At 38.0% G+C, this 18,537-nt stretch overlaps 1 protein-coding gene across 1 annotated transcript; it reads left to right on the forward strand.

The window, feature by feature from the left end:
* Positions 1-1,506: 1,506 nt before the first annotated feature.
* Positions 1,507-16,982, forward strand: LOC125178212 (the record flags this gene model as incomplete). Its single annotated transcript, XM_047881419.1, has 2 exons — positions 1,507-3,493; positions 16,843-16,982. Coding segments are annotated over exons 1-2 (1,947 nt in total), but the record flags the coding sequence as incomplete, so codon positions are not given.
* Between the last annotated feature and the right edge of the window lie 1,555 nt (positions 16,983-18,537).

The following is an 18,537-nucleotide window of genomic DNA, read 5'->3' on the forward strand; positions in this document are numbered from 1 at the left end:
TTCTTATGTGATTAGTTCTTGTGTATTAGCAAATAACTGTATTAAATCACACATTATTAAAAAAAATTACTGTTTTAAGATACAAGTGTAGCGTCGTTGTTCTGTTCCAGCTTCCATATGCATATGCGGGTTTTCATTTGTTCATTTTTTCTACAAGGGCTGAGCGCGACTGGCTTGAATGGTTCACTTGGCTGTCTAACATGTCTGAATGAATGCCTGTTAGGTCTTTCTGTATGATTATATGTGTTTTCTTTGAAATTTCATCGTCTATTCTTTTATTTATTTTCATTTATGTGTAGGAAAAGCCTTCCAATTTTCAAATAATTAATTTTGAAAATACGATGTAGAAATGTCTATAGAATCTGTAACCGCTATTTCGCGTTCGTTTGATATTATTTTACAATGTATAATTGAAATGTATTATATTATTATTAGACTGTACATTTTTGTTGCAATTGTTATACCCTTCTTGGATTTTGGTCGCAAAAATTTCAAGCTTGTGGTAAATTGTAAGCAAGTCAAATTTATTGAACAATTGCTTAGAACTTTTGAAAAGCGTTATTGCGTAGATGTGTCAAATTTTTCATCACACTGCAATGAAAGCGATGCAATCCAGTTTAAAAATGCACTTTTTATAAGTAAATTTCAACGATTTTAGTAATTTTAAACACTTCTCTGCAAAATTGGACAATGACACCAAAAATGGGAACGTAAAGTAATTAAAGAACTTTAGCGCAGGCACATACCCTCGGTTTGTAGCCTCATTTGAGGTCATTACGACTGATCGTTCGCGACCCTCTACAGTCTACACCTCCACCGTGGCTCAGTGTGCGTCTAGGCGTTGGTGGGTGTGCGTGTGCGACGCTCCTAAGTCTGTGATCTTTTCAATGATCCCGTATAATGGAGTTATTTATCGGTAAAATACAAGTTTCTTTGAACTAATTAAAATAATTATTTTCGTAACGCGTCCAACGGGAGTAAATTGTAATGTTGTATGAGGAAGAAAATTTTATGAGTATTATAAAACATTTTATAATAATATAGTGTTGATAGTTGTGTGACTTTTCAACTCCTTTTATTCAAGGATCATCGGAATACTTCCATTTAAATTCTAGCACAAATTATCATTTTTACTGGAATCTTTTGATTTTATTTAATAATTAACGACTTTTGAATGCTTTCTATGGTTAAATAACCGATGGAATTTACCATTACTCTGTGGTGAACGTGATGGGAAATTGTAGTTGGTCCCCTGAACATTGTGACGCCAATTGAGTCTATTGAAGGCCTTAAAATTTAACATAAACGCTTATATTAAATTCAACTAGGCGATCGTAAGTGCATCGGCGAGTTCTGATCTAATTAAAGTCAAATTCATAAAAATACGTATAATCTTAAATGTGTAATATAGGACTTGTGCTAGTGGATATGAATTAAAAACGTTCAAAGTGTTTTTAAAATAATGCAGCGATGGTTTTCTAGTGCAATCGTTGACATGTTAACACTGGAAGTTTAAGCTGACCTTTGCGTAAAAATATGTCATTAATTTGAAATTTTTGAAATGCAGTCGGAAGACGGCAATAGAGAAAGTCGGTTTTCTTGTCCCTAATCCTCACTAAATGGGGAACGCACGTTACCGTGATCATTTCTTCGATTTCCTTAATAGCATTTCAGAACTTATTAAAGATGATTTGTAACAGCGGTCTACTGCTGACCCGCAAGCTCAAAGAACTCGTGGTAGGCAGCAGCGATCCTACGCGATCCACCAGCAGCCTCTCGCTGAGATCACACAAAACTTCGGTGACTTCCACTCAACTAAAAACTTCGAAATCCATAACTGAAAATCTCACGAGCCTGAGCGACGACAAGACTAAATCTTTCGCTCAATATACCAATGTCGATCCTCCTGAGGTGAAGGAGTCCGAGAAGGATCATCGAAGAAGCTCCTTCTCCACAAGACTCGAATTTACGGACAAGACCTTGGAAGCTGACCGGAATAATGCGCTCAGGGAGCCTTTGTTATGCCCTGGAGAAAATTCCGTGAGGGATCATTCGGTCTATGGTAAAAATATCAGTCTCTCTCGGCAGTCCCGGAGATCAAAATCTGTGAGTAACTTGGCGCTTTCGTCCGGTAAATTGTCGACGAGCGGGATAAAAAATCAACGTGATGCCGGAGATATAAAAGTTGTTGAAAATTACTCTGAAGATTGTGAACTCGATTTAATTAATTTTTCGCGTGAAGTCGAGAGTCGAAGTTCAGTTAGAGAGCTCGCCAAAAAGCTCGAAAAATCCTTGACTCAAATTCCTCGACGCGAGATCCCTCCTCAAATTTCTACTCCGGTATACTGCACGAGCCCAAGAAAACGAGTAAATACTGAAGTTTCCTGCTTGGTCGGCGGTGTCGTTCACACGAAGGTGGCTCTTGATCCAGGAAATTTGTACCCAAACTGCTACCCTGACTCTGGTCTTTGTAGCAATGCTGGATCTTCGTGCAACGACGTCCGTCTTGACGATTGCCAAGAAGTTCCACGCTTTGCTGAGAGCCGAAAGCTGTTGCTTTATTCCGATGTTGGTGCAGAGGATCATCAGGCTAGCGCACGCGGGAATGGTTCTGTGGAGATCGACAGCTTTACAGATATTGAAGCTCGCCAGAAAAAGTGTTCGTCAACACCGAACTTTATCGTCAGGAAGAAGAAGAAGCCTCGGCATCCAACTTGTGAAGCTTTAAGTTTACATGAAAATCCTGGATGCCATAGAAATAATCCTGTAAACGAGGATATTATTTCTCCCGATCATCACAACGGTGATTTGAAGCATCCATCTTTGCTGAGGAAACTGACAAAGCTGAAAATTAAATTCTCTAATGGAGATGACGGTAGTTCCCTGATGACATATTCATTGGACAGACGAAATAAATCGCATCTACGCGATTGCTCCGAACTTCGAAAACTCAGTGATACAAGTCATAGCTCTACTCCGAAACTGCCAACTGTTGAGTTTTCTCCTGTGCCAAGCTGCAAATTTTCGGCCGATAAATCAACACTCAATCGAGCACCAATCACTACAACGTCTACAATGGATTGTCAATTAAGCCCTGGTTTTGTATATTCTAATCCTAGTATTCCTCGTATTCGCGATACAGAAACGGATCAGAAGACGACCAGCGAATCAGAAGGTGATCAGCTGATTGCCATCAAAGGTACAGGAGGAGTCGTCAGCAAAGTACTGCGATCTTCAAGCTTGCAGCTCCGGGACCGAATGCACAGATTCCCAAATTCCAGCAAGAATGATAACTCGGATTATCCTATATGTGAGATAAGGAAAGTCGCTGATAACTCCAAGACTCCTTCACCCATTCCTGGAAGTCGTTTACTTTCAAATGAAACTGAAACCTCGGGTAAAAACTCGAATGTTTCTTCTCCCAACTTTGATTACCGTCGCTTCTTGGCGGAAAAAGTATTGGGTTACTCGCCTCCGCCTCCCGCCCATAAAAGTAAGTTTACTGGCAGTGTCTGGTCCGTTTTATTGTGAAAAATACAGTGGAGATGTCGCCTGCCCAGCGTAATAGTGTTAAGCCAGTCGTCGTTTATTTTAGTTCTGATTGTATCGTTTCCGCTTGGTCTATTGATAAGCTGTCATTTCCATTCTTGTTCGATTTCATGACTGTGAATTTTGAATAGATGCCGGAATAATTAGCCGTAAATCATTGCTGGGACTCGCCGAAAATATATTTGCCATTAATAAAGAAATTCTTTATTACCCTTCAAAGGAAGATACCTTTTGACGTCCAGCGCTCAGCCTATTCATTATCTATTTGTGTGATTAATATCTTGAAATTATCCGAAGCTGATTTTCAATTACAAATATAAATTCGTAAATGTACAAATCGATATTTAAAGTCCCAAATAAATTCTACATTAACGAATCTGTTGCGAAGTGGCACTATAGTTTTGCTTAGTCTTGGTAAATTTATGTAAAGTTAGAAGGCTTGCAAACTGTTCTTGCAGCCTTTTGACAATCCTGCTTGGCATGCATGTGCTCCTGAATGCCAATTTCAGGCTCGCTTCTTGCCGTGAGCTAAAAATGACTGTTGGCTTTTTATTTCCAAGAACTGCAAATTTCGGCTTCGGTTAGAAAATGCGTTGTAGCGATAAGGTCTCAGCTTAAAAACAACATTAACCTCTGAACTTGGTGATAATTCAATTTTATATTTTCAAATCAATTATTTGAGTTATCATTTGCTTTATAAGAAACACGGGAAGTCACACGTCTGCATTTTGTACTGTTAGGTCAATGTTATATCTTGCAAATAACGCACACCTCAAGCTCAATTTCGGGTCCATTTGTTCCGGTTAACAGAATTATCCAAACAAAACTGTTCAACTTGCATCGTTGGAGTTTCTTACCTAAAAAATTCGCATGGCCATATCCCGATCAGTGCAATTGAGTGGCAGGTGAAAACTTCGAAAAGAAGAAATTTCTGATTAAGAAATTTCTGATTAAATTACAACGGTATATGCACTCATGCTGCTGAAGGTATGCATACTTCTCTGAACATGCTAGTTAGCACAGGATTCATGTAGAAATCCTGTGCTGAGTTCGTGGACTATACATGTAGTGTACACTATACAGTCTTCATTAGTTACCTTGGATGCCAGGAAAAATCGTTCAGTTCCAACCTATACATCACTAGTTTGCATTTTGACTTGATTTTTGTAATACGACCGTGCTTTAAATACGTCGTTACAGAGCTATATACTGTAGAAGCTGTCCTAGTATGAGACCAGGGCCTATACTTTCAAAAAATATAACTCAGTACTCACTACTCACTGCAGTGAGTGACAGAGAGCGCATTTTCTCGTCGACGAAAACTTGAGGTCACGGACAGACGGACGGACAGACGGACAGACAGACGGACATGGCGAACACTATAGTGCATTTTTTCCGTAAATGAGAAAAATGCTTTAAATATGTCGTTAAAGAGCTATAGAAGCTGTCCTAGTACGAGACCAGGGCCTATACTTTCAAAAAACTTAAGAGATCGTAAGTTCATCAGCCAATCATTGACGGCCTTTCAAGCAAAATCTACCAATCGTAGACAAGAAAATAGAGCGTAAGTACTTACGTTAACTTATCGAATTTTGAAAGTATAGGCCCAGAATAATTCGTTGTACAGAATCTCATTACATATGTATTTCAATGCACTGGAACAATATTAGGATCGCAGTTTGTTTACCATTTGAACCATCGATCCATGAGGTGGGCTGGGTGTGGTCACACGGTCACAAGCCCCACAGGGGACGGGTGCCGCGGGGCGTCATATCTTTGCTGTATAAACGACTCTTATTATGGGATCTGAATGATATGCTGAAGGCAGTTAAAGCTTTGATTTGATCGTTATTAATGTGGTCTGACTTTACAGAGGGTAATCTTCAAAATTGTTTGACATGAGCAATGAGTACGTTATATTGTGACGTGATTGGTAAAGTTAGGAAAGTAATACACAATGACTGGAACAGTAAGTGAAATTCGAGTACGTATTTGATGTCCTACCATTGCCATTGGTATAGGCAGTGAAATTTGTATCCTGGTTCGCCTGGTTAATCAAGTCTAATATCTAGTATACTGTTCTTCTTATACATTTATTAAAGGCCTAGAAGCCTTTATTAAATTTACATTTATTAAAGGCCTCGACCATTAAGTTTAGTGTTAGTTCTATTCGCATTGAATATATATTCGCAATTTTACGTCGACGTAGGAAATAACAGAAATGAAGATTGAACTGAGAATTGCTTATTCGTCCGACCGGCGCTACGAGCAATGGATGCCTCCAGACAAAGAACAAATTCGGCTCCTTGGTCTAAGGGAGAAAGTCTTCGTCACTTCGATCAGTTAAGGAGATTCTATCCTTCGTCTCCAACGCCGGATTTGAGATTGACGGATACTCTGTCCAAGATTTCTTTTGAAATTTTCGTTATAATTGTTAATGAAAACTAAAATTGCAGATTCTTCTGTGCTTGGTTGTTATTACGAATAAATTTGCGACAACAAAATTTAGTTTTATAAAACGTGTTAAGTATGAGTCTTATATTACTGAAATGAACGAGAATGTGTATTTAATTTTATAATTACATTGATGTTTCGAAAAGTTCGACCGGTGAAAGATTGATAAATAAAAGATTAATTATTGTAGTTAAGTGTATCACAAAATGATGGGCTGGATGCTGTCAGAAGAAAGAAAGCTTTCGAAGACTTTTAATCACCAAGTTTCTCGAGGTCAATAAGTCATTCGCTCAAATATCGTCTCCATACCCAGAGGATTGTTCGCACTATTCAATCGTCTCTGGATTCATTGAGACGAACGTCTTGTCTCTCATCCCTTGGCATTAGAGAGTAACAAGATTTTGATTGCCATTGTGATTGCCATCTCAAAAAAATAATAGAAATACAAAGATTATAAATAGAAATAAGGAAATTGATTGGTTTTAAAAACTGGAAGTGATCTATGATGAGAATTATTTTATTATATCACTTGAATGCGACTGGTTTGAGAGTCTAATTTCGCATGACCTCTCAATTGTTTCAATTGTTAATTTAATTGTTCTAGGCACTACGATCCGTGTCGATCCGTCAGTCTGTCGATCCGTGTCGTCTACATTTTATTTCACAATGCATGATGAAACTTCACTCCAGTCATCGCGAATGCTTTCCCTTTCTCTGACGCAGTTTTAACTTGAGCAATTAGAGGTTGTTTATTCCTGGGGCTTGAACTGCATAATTACGGACCTATTCGTCCAATCACTGCCTTGTCGCAATTCGTAATCCTCGACGTGAAGCATCATTGGCTCGCTGGTAAATACTTTCATCAGAGACCCTCTCTCAATTAAAGGTCTATACTCGTTGATGCGCTTCGTTTAATCGTGCGGACTGCGGATGGATTTTTTCGTATTCCCGCCCCCGGAGGATAAATTGAAGTGGATGACGGATCACCGACGAACTGACGATCGGCCAACGATGATTTTACTATAATTTTGAACATGGGTGTACTCGTCAGTCGATGTTTCTTCTGAGTTGCTTGTCCTACGAAACCATTTACATACATTCGATATATTGACTTGATAGTCGCGTTCGTTTTTATTTCTTGGGATCAGTAATTCAATTTTATTGTTGTGCAATGTGCATGCCAAGTAACTCGATGATTGGCACTGTTGATTGGTTTAGCTTCATGATTGCTCACATTCTTTGAAATATTAAAAAATATTGCGTCTAAGTTATGGAGCAATTTATGTTGAATGAATATAATCTATTTAACTGTAACAAGTTTCGCCAATGTGTGTGATTCAAATTAGACTTGATTCAAGTGAGATGAATCTTTGTGAAAAGAAATATTGCACTTATTGTGTTTTAGAGTTAGACATCCAGTTCAAGTGTAATCAGTGTATGTATATATACGGTAATACAATAAAGTATAATTAATGAGAGACCTCCACTTATATTTATTAATAAAGATCGTTAAGCAGGCGTTTAGGTTAGTTAACTCTCCCATCGTCTTCGCACCATTGATGCCGCGATCAATATAACCCCTTATGATATATCCGCGTGTTGCTACATATGCCACATGTTCTGTTATAACCATCCATTTTTCTGTCCAGTGACTGCCATTTATTGACAGTGCACAGCAGGTGAGATCCGTGAATAGGTCCTGAGACACTCGCGTTATTTGCGGCAAGTCTCTGGTAACATCCACCCCATCCATAGTTCCCCTTGCCAAACAGTTCCCTGCAGTGCTTTCGATTGTCTTTTTCCGCCGGGAGGAGGACGACATGGGAAGGAATCGATATTTCCGAAGGCTTTCACACTATTCCTGAACTTTCGATCTTCCATCGACTTCTGGAACCACAGTGAATGCATATAGCTAGTAACCGTCGTGGATCGATCATGGAGTTATTTAGCGTTACAACTGTGAAGAGCCTAGATATGAGATTGTATTTTCATCGTCGAAATGCTTGCTACATGAGAAACATATTGTTGGTCCTTAAAATGGTGAATACAGTAACGCGATAATTTGTATGCATTTACGGGCCATTGAGTGATTTTGTTTTGTCTTTGTTGCAGTTCTTAACATTTTGTTAATTTCAAATGCTTCTTCTTCTTCATGGTAGTTCTTTTTATATGTATTAATTCGTCACTTGTGTTGATCGATGCTTCTAAGTTTTTTATAATGTCGCTCTAATCCATCTTCAATATTGTCGCTCCAAAGTCGTTTTAAATGTAATCTTGGATTAAAGAAGCCTGCTCAAAAGTTTCCTCGTTTGCTTTTATTACGTTTGATTTCGGTTCTGCGTCGTGTCCTGAGGATCTCATTTCTCCTTCAGGCTAGGGAATTAATGTACGACGCACTTCCTAGGTAATATTTATGTGCGTCGCCCTTCCAACGTTCAGGTCACGAGAAACATATGCGCTTGCTGTGTACGTTCTTCCTTAACAACGAATCAATTTTGGTAACCAAAGCTATTACTCACTGATGGAATGAAAGTATTTATATATAGTTCTGAAAAAAATTATGGTTGAAGACTCTAATTTGTAAGGTCAATAAAATATGAACAAAAAGCTCTGTTAACTTTCGATACCTGAAGAAGATATGCTACTTCTATAATTGGTTCATTCTTATTCCATTAAGATGTTTTTGAGGTGCATGTGAGGTAGACGGAAAAAATTCTATTTTTCCGTCTATCTTACCTGTTATTCCAAATAAATTTAATCCACTTGTTGCAAAGTCAAGAAAAAGTGTTCGCATGATCGAAACCGACAATTACTGGCTTTTGTCACGAAATTCAAAATTTTCCATGGTGATGATCATACTTGCAGTCATCACACCTCTATGGAATTATTTAGCACTTAACCGATAACTTGTAAGCCACACTAGGGTCATACACTTATCATGCATAAATTATTCCCATTAATTTTAAAACGTTCTACGCAAAAGGTAGTATCATGTATCGTAACCTACGTAACCTCCACTAGAAAGTATCATGTATCTTGCAGAAGGAAGACACCTACAACTAATGTTCGCACTAAACTATGAATGATTAACATTGAACAACAATCAAGTCTAATTGTTGCCATTGGATACGGCTGAAGCCTGCCGTGTCAACGTGCTGTGATGAAAAACAATATGGAATGTTTTACTGAGATGAAACCTCACGTGTGTCAGGGATCAATGCTGATGGCGACTTGGGTCCATCTGCTCCTAAGACCGCTCCCCTCGCTTCGTCGATTGCGTCGCCCCTTCGTCGATTGCGTCGAACGATCGATAAAAGACCTGAACTTGTTGGGCCTAAAATAGACCCCGAATTGTGAGTTCTGCAGGAAATGCTGTCATGAACACCGTAAATATTCAAGATTATGTCGTGTCAGCTAGACGCCGATAATCAGCACTCAGCTCGACTATTTTAGATTCATGAAAATTTTAAGTTCCGTTACGTTTTCCTTTTAGCCGATTTGATGTTATTTTAACACTTCGTTTGATCATGAAATTTCAGCCACATTACCTGGCATTGTATGACATGGAACTAGCCTAACTCCATTATCGATTTTCCTTAGTAATGAATATGAACGACGTATCTACTTCACCTGAACACCTCGCTCTGTATCAAACATTTTTTACTATCTCAGTTCCAAATTATACACGACCACTTCTCTTTCCTGACTTTATCAAGTTTTGGGTTATGTCTTTCTATTATAATTCACAAGGTTTGAGTGCAGGTAGACTGATGCAAGTGTATGGCACGCTATTCTCTCCGTGATTCACCGGAGACTGTAATTGCCGTGTGGTCGGCCTGAGGCGGTCCATGGAGCCCATGCAGCTCATGCGTGCTTGCTTGGCCCGCAGCCAGGCCATGAGAGACGTTTGCTCTCGACCATCCTGGTCCTGGCCTTTGAAATAAAATAAATTAATACAACCGGTACCTAAATCTATGCTAAATATTTTATTATGGTTGTAATTTTAACTCTATAGATGGAAATTTCTCGCTCGATTGGCAAGCAAACGGAAACCTAATATTTTTTATTGTCTTTGTATTCACGATGAATGTTAATGCCAGACTCTTAGGCCATTCAATTGCAAATAATCACTCGCATTTGATTTTTAATTATAAATAAATCGCTTGATAGTTCAAATTTAATTCGAACATTATTTTATCATTGTTTCTTTAATTCATTTATCTTGTACTGTCGTATGATCTCGTGCACTTTTTTGTTGCCATGTTTTTCATTTATTTAACGAAACCCTGTTTCCTTATGTGATGCGATTTTATTTATTTGTGTCTTATAGCATCACTTCGATGAAAAGAATATTATGTGCACAATCCATAAGATAACTCCGGCTCCGAAATTGCCTCGTTCTTTATGTTACCTCTATGAAAATTTAATATCTCAAATTTAGTCTTTAAATGAAGATGAGTAGAAGACTCTCATGCCACGTTACACGGTGGGTAATTGTTGCTGAGAGCAACACTGTAGTGACCGTGCATTTCCGGAGTACCGGGCCTGGCTGGCGTAATGGCAGGCAGCATATCCTCGGGCTCCAATTTTATGCTGCCTTGCACTCCAGTTTAAACTTAGGGACTTGGTCTGTAGATACTTTATCCGGCGCCAATGATATTCGTACCTAAAATGAATGGTAACGAGAGTACCGTGAGTAGAACCGATGAAGTCAATGTTATTCGTACCTAAATGAATGGTAACGAGGGTACCGTGAGTAGAACCTTCGCCGCCAATGATATTCGTACCTAAAACGATTTTTCAAGTGTACGAATATTTATTTCCCCCCACTGTAAATGAATGGTAAGGAGGGTACCGTGAGTAGAACCATCGCCGCCAATGTTATTCGTACCTAAATGAATGGTAACGAGGGTACCGTATAGTTTGGATCGGCGCTGCCAATGCTATTCATACCTAAATGAATGGTAACGAGGGTATACCATAAGTTTGGATCGGCGCCGCCAATGCTATTCATACCTAAATGAATGGTAACGAGAGTACCGTGAGTAGAACCGGTGAAGTCAATGCTATTCGCACCTAAATGAATGATAACGTGATGTCATTTCATTTCGTCAATCAATTTGGTCCGATTATCTGTCTCTTTACCTTCTCGTCTGCTTCAAGATGTCAGACTTGAATTATTTCGACGTATGATAAAGATTGTTTGGACTGTTCTCTGATTTGTATATATGAGTCGTCATGCATAATTTAATGTCTATTTTTAAATTAAAAGCATTTCAAGGTACATCATTACATCATGGAACAAAATTGGCACATTTGCTTTATAACGACTTTTGAACCGTCTTAACGGTCCCCAGCATTTCGATGCGAATTCTGCGGCGCGATTCCGTGAAATTAGTTAACATATTTTAAACAGCGGCCGTTCTCCAGTTTATTTTGATTACCGGTTCATTTCGACGTCAAGATCATAATTCCCACGCTTATAATAACTAGATATGGTGCCAGTTTCACGTGAAATACTCGAAGCCGCTCACCCTTCTGCGGTATGAACGCTATGTTCAAACCGCGGACCGTTCTTAGAGCGCGTGACTTGAATCGTGATCATCACGGCTTGCTTAGTTGTGTCCTGTTACGCATTGTGTTATGCTCTGTTGATATGTTATGTTGTGCTATGCTTTGTTGTGCTGTGTTATGCTTTGTTTTATGTTGTGTTTTGCTAGATCGAGTTATGTTGTGCTATGATTTTTTGAATTATGCTGTGTTTCGTTCTGTTTTGTTATTTTGTTTTGTTTGGTTTAGTTATGTTATTATTTGTTGTGTTCTTATTAATACCATTGCCAATCAAATATTTTTACTAACTTCAATATTTAAGACCTGCCGCAACGCTATTCCAAAGTAAGGTTCGTATTTCGTATGTGTACTACCAGGTAATTGTACATGCAATACACGTGGTATAATACAATCAAGGTTCATAATGCTTATGTTCAAGAAAAACTTATAACAATATAACTGGTCGTTAGGAAAAAATTATCTTACTATGTCAAGTGTATGATCAGGAATTCTGAATGAAAATTCATGCAAATGCGGGACAATTATTTATGAGTGTTATGTTTCACTTTATTGCATTAAATTGAGGAAAATGTTCATTTTCAGAGGAAATTTTTTGATTACTTTTCTCAATCTTTTTCCATTTCATCAAGTAAATTCGTATAAGGAAAATTAAGTTCCCAGCTATTATATACGACATTGATCAACTTCCTCATTTAATTCGCCTAATTCAAGTTACCTACTGTCTGTCATAATTGTCACAGTTGACCAATACCTAATCAACATTTTTTATGAATATCGTTTTAATCCAAAATGGTAAAAAATATAACTCAGTACTATACTGCAGTGAGTGACAGAAAGCGCATTTTCTCGTCGACGAAAACTTGAGGTCACGGACGGACAGACGGACGGACAGACAGACAGAAAGACGGACATGGCGAGCACAATAGTGCATTTTTTGAAAAAAAATAGAAAATGCGCTAAAAAGAATACCGTGCGTCTAAATTCAAATACAGACTCAAAAGGTCACAGCTCCCGCGCCGAGGATTTTAACTCTTACGATGACAGTCGAGACAAACTTTCCCACACCTGTACACCCTGCACCGCAAGCACTCGTAGCTAGAGTATAAGGGATAAGCATAGTGTTGCAGTGCATGCTTGCTCCACTGCATGATATCATCTTCTTCTCACGCATTAAGAACGTCGTATGCACTCGTAGCAAGAGTATAAGGGATAAGCATAGCGTTACAGTGCATGCTTGCACTACTGCATGATATCATCTTTTTCTCACGCATTAAGAACGTCTTTAAGCTCCTCTGTGGAGCTCATTACGAATGTCAACGAGCCTTCTTCTCGGTAGCTAGCTTTTACGATGCGCTTATCACCGTCATTCGTCAACTCTTCTTACGCACATGAGACTTTTCTTCGCCTTGTCTCAGGACGTTTTTATAGACGAAGAAATTTCTATTTTTTATATTGTCTCAGGACGTTTTATAGACGAAGAAATTTCTATTTTTTTATATTGTCTCAAGACGCCTTGTCGCAGGACGTTTTTATCTTTAATGTCTTTTATGAAAATATTCTAGCGCAGCTTGAGAAACTCTTCATTATTTTTCAGGGTTTCAGCTCGAATATTACAATCCATTTATTAATAAACTATTGCTACGCTAAACGATAATTATAAGTATCGGTTGTTATTTTTTTTATATTATGGCTGAAGGAAGTTACGTCAGAAATTCATTTCACTCGAATTTCTGTTAGAGACTCCGTTGGAGTCATTTCCTTAAGACAGTCTTCAGTGAGTCTACGTCATCATTATTTTAATTCATTAGATATGCTCATTCTAAAACATCTTTCTATCAATTATAGTTTTTTATAACACTCCATAAATTTGCTTAAATTTCCTGCGTAAAGTAGTTTAAATGTGTTTCATTTAAAAAAACTCTTCGCTGACCTACAACATATACGTGACGAACCTTAAACATATACGTTACGTGTTAATTCGTAACTGTTGAAAATAGGTTCTATTATCAAAATAAGTTCTGGTCTATCAATGGATTTTGTTGTATCTTCTACAGCAGCTATTATTCTGCGATATGTTAAATTAATTCACAACAATTTTGTTGCACTATTGGTTATAACGTGTAGGAATAAAATGTATTTGTTTACCTAAAGATCGTTTTCGATGCACTGCCTACTACCGTATTGAATTTTCGAGCAACGTTTCAGACTTCCAATTTCCTTTCATTTCTTCTTCGATCGTTCATTATAGCAAATAGCAGTTAATCCTTAGTGCCATTTGCAATATAATATAGGTACTAATAAAATATACTAATAAATTACACTTATATAATACACTAATATAATACACTAATAAAATACATTGATATAATACGCTGATAAAATACACTATTAAAATACGCTGATAAAATACACTATTAAAATACACTGATATAATACACAAATAAAATATACAAATATAATACATAATTACACACATACATACACTAATTGTAATACACTAATAACATGTGGCCGCCGTGACTGCTAGGTCGCCAGGTGTCACGAGGTCCGCGTTCTCCGACAATCGATGCTACCGTCTGCTGCTGCTGCTGAGACATGGCGCCTGCCGCTGCGGATGCTCTTCGATTTTCCGCGCAGAGATGTTCCACTCGAACTAGNTGAGACTGGCGCCTGCCGCTGCGGATGCTCTTCGATTTTCCGCGCAGAGATGTTCTAGTCGAACTAGACTTGCCCTAGATTATTGCTGGTACTAGTTTATTGCTGACTAGACTAGATTATTGCTGGTACTAGATTATCGCTGACTAGACTAGACTAGATTATCGCTGACTAGACTAGACTAGATTATCGCTGGTTGTCGGAAATTGTAGGAGTCAGTACAACTATCGAGTGATTCTTACGAGCAATTCTTCGCCCCCTCAGGAAACCGATATGCTGCGCTTAGGGCCTATGCATGTGATATCTTGAAACTTCATAAAGAATCTTGAGAAAACTATGTCGCTCTTGATGATCGGAAATTATTAGATTTTTTTGAACAAATTTTGAGTGCAAAGATTATAATTTAACTGGCTGAAGTCGTTTTGTAGAGAAAATTTTCTCTGAAATTAAAATGGAAGCACACAAATATTTTATTATAATGAAATATTTCTCTTAATTAAAATTGCACGCCCTCTATTTTTTACGGGAAATTGAAGAAATAATTTCCTACCTACATGTCACTTACGGTGCTCAGTATGCTTGAATTATCATCTCTGCCAGACACGGTGCATGACTGGTGCGGTGTTTTCAATTTTAAGTCCCGTAACTCATAAAATTGTTGATTACGAAATAAGTTCCGAAATTTCAGGTAACTGACGTAGTTTTTTGCGAGCAAATTTTATTAAAGTCGTTAAGTCACCGAGCATGCATTGTTCGCGTTATGAGTTCTAATTATTAAGAGTAGATACTTTTTTAAAGTGCTCTTTATTTAAATAAATATTGGTTTGAATATTAGGATATACAGCTGATTATTAAGAAAAGGATATGAATATCCAAAATCCTTGAATGTCGGTGACTAAATACTAGAAACGCTAACACTATGCGTAATTGTGTATAATATGATTATAGCACTATGTTTTAAGAACAAAAAATTCGTATATATTCCCGGTAAATTTAGAGTGTAACAGGGAAATTTTTCTACACGAGTTAATTTTCTAATTCCACCTTTGAAGTCGGGGCCTCAATGACTATCACGAACTGAGTTCGCGGACCGTAAAGAATATGCTCAGGCTTATTGTTACAAATTACTGGACAGTTTTGTTCCTTGCATTCATAACTCGGCTCCCCGTTCATTGTGAGGAGAGAAAGTCCTGCTCGTTGTTGGAGTTGTCTTGTAGCCGTCACAGTGGCTGAATTTGCTGTATAAACTCTCCAGTCCAGCTGGATTCGCTATCGAAGTTCCATTTGTTCTAATTCCTTGTGCGTGCAATTTGTGCTTATGTTACTTTTATCGTCACGACTATGCACTTATAAACCAAGCTTTTTTACGTGGGCTAAATGAACTCAACATTACTTCAGGTGCACAGTAATTGAATGTTTTCCTAGAGAACAAATAATTTTCCCGTAGATAATTTGAATCTTAGTAACTCTATAATTCTTCATCTACTTTCGGCCGCTTTAAGTGTGTATATAATAGACATGTTCCATTATGCGCGACGTAAAAACATTCTTTAGATTCGTATTCCCACCTGAATGTACTTAGCGTAATTGACAACATTGTTCCGTAGATTCCAGTTGTGTCCAATCATGTCATCCTTTCGTTGTTGACATTTTTCAAAACCGGATTTTGATCTTAACCTTGCAGCTTAACTGGCGTAGTTCAGGATATTTTCTGAGCCACGTGAATCATGTTATCCCATGCGGTAAATAATTTCAAATTAATTGAATCTATTACATATTTGTGATCATTTTTCTTTTATTGAATTCGAACATCATGAATGTATGGAAAATATTCGAGCGTGTTTCCACAATACCTGTTGTGTCCGGTTATTGACTATTTTTTACAGAAGTATTATACACTGGGGAGACTGGGTTGGAGATTTTTATTTATTGATCTGATTTAGCATATTCAATTTTTTCCGAAATGTAAATTTCACCGCGACTTTATTTCAGACTGAATTCAAATTCAGTAGTTAAGCATTGTGCATAACTTTTCAACAAAATCTCTCTCTCACAACGGTATTTTAGCATCGTAATATAAAGGAATACGGAGGTGCGGGATCCAATACTTCCAGATATTATCTACCTCAGTCAATCCACGATTAGCTGTTACTGTCAAAGGAGAAGGACCCGTTCAAACAAACTTGTAACTTAAACTTCCACTTGATTGTCATTTCAAATTTAAACATTTTCAAAGATTTTTAGCATCTCCAATCACTACCACCTCAGAACCCTCACTAATGCAGCCGCGCTTGACGCCGCTTGTGTTGCAGACAAGTGCTGCATGGCTAAGATACGTTTCTTATACGTGAGTTGCATCGCACCACTAAGAGACGCGTGTTTTACGAGTGATGCATCACTAATACATGTGTTGTGCGTGTGTTGCATCACTAATACATGTGTTGTACGTGTGTTGCATCACTAATACATGTGTTGTACGTGTGTTGCATCACTAATACATGTGTTGTACGTGTGTTGCATCACTAATACATGTGTTGTACGTGTGTTGCATCACTAATACACGTGTGGTACGTGTGTTGTATCACTAATACATGTGTTGTACGTGTGTTGCAGACCGAGCGGTGCCACAAGTTGCCCAGTCGGCAACCCGCATGAGGGAGGCGCGAGTGCCGCTGGTCACGTGGGAGCCTCAGTTCTGCGTGCTGCTGCAGGAACAAGCTACGCTCACCGCATACCGCGCTGAGGAGATGGCCGTGAGTAATCCTATACTAATGCATCACTATGTTGTTACTGCTCGTATACTTATTACTGCTTCATTATTTATCGCTGCATGATAAGATGATCGTGAGTATCACGCCGCTACTATACTTCAATATTCATTAACGTTTCATTACCTTACTGTTTAACTATCTATTACTGTTTCATTACCTATTACTGTTTAATTGTCTATTACTGTTTAATTACCTATTACTGTTTTATTACCTATCACTGTTTTATTACCTATCACTGTTTTATTACCTATTATTGTTTTATTACCTATTTTTGTTTTATTACCTATTACTGCTGCATTACTTATTACTGCATAATACATTATTTTCCCCAAGATAATCGTGAGTATCGCCGATACTGAGTTATTAGTCGTTACTGTTTCATTATTTGTATAACTGCTTCAATCCGCTCAAGTGATCTTCACTAATTACTGTACATGTATTCATTTTCTTTCTAAGATGGCCGTGAGTGACCGTAGCATAATAATCAGCATCGTGGTTTTAGTATTTATCATTTCAACTTAAGTTGAACAATAAGGTGTTACATATTTGATTTAATTGAATAATTGTCTCTATGTATCTATAACGTTAAAGAGAAGCTGGGAGTTTCAAGTCTAATTTTTAATGCAATATTTCATCACAATCTGGTTGCATTGACTGCGAGAAATAACTTCTAGGAAGTTTTATTCATAAAACCTTTTAATATTTTCCTTACACGTTCTATGTACGGTAATTACTATCAACTAATTTTCTTAAAAAAATGAATTACACTGATTCTTCTCTTTATCCTACCATTACCTGTTTCAATTTTTTCCGTTTTTCACAAGCAGGTTATTTGTTAGCTTTTCACCTTTCCCCAATTTAAGTTGTTGGCGTTCCCAAATTAGCCGCAGCTTGACGGCAGCAACTCTGCTTTACATGATATCGCCTCGCACATTGCATGCGTGAAGTGCTTGAGCCCAAGACATATCGTTTAACTTGGCTCATAAGTTGCGTCGAGACGCTGAGTTGCGGTCTCATCAGCCATTAATGAAGCTTGTAAAGAAGCCTTGCTTAAACAAGTTATTGCTGCCTCAGGGCAAGGTACGGCAGTGGGTAGCCCTGGACGTGGGAAACAGGCGTCACTTGCAAACTCCAGCGTCGATGTTTCCATGTTGGGTCTTCCAAGCTTGCATAATGTACATATTAGGGTAAAGATCTTGGGAGTTGCATGGGGCGGAAAAGGAACAAACTTGACAAGCTTTTTCACGAGTGGAGACTCAAACTGGCTTTTAACACATTAGGCAAAACTCAATATGGCTTGGATATATCCGCGCCCTGCAAAATTCCATTCGTGAATTCAGCATCTCCATGTAAGCTTGTAATAGAATTTGTCAGAGGACAAATGAAATTGCAAAGTTTTTTGACATCACAAGTTCAACAGTGTTTGTAAATTAACAATTGATTACGTCGTCCTTGAGCGGTGACCTTATCATTTGCTAGGATAATTCTTATAATTTAACGATGGGGCAGCCATACGAGATCAGGTTGCGGTTTCCGC

The sequence above is a fragment of the Hyalella azteca genome, unplaced genomic scaffold, assembly GCF_000764305.2.
Source record: "Hyalella azteca isolate HAZT.00-mixed unplaced genomic scaffold, Hazt_2.0.2 contig7925, whole genome shotgun sequence".
In the NCBI taxonomy this organism is placed as follows: domain Eukaryota; kingdom Metazoa; phylum Arthropoda; class Malacostraca; order Amphipoda; family Hyalellidae; genus Hyalella; species Hyalella azteca.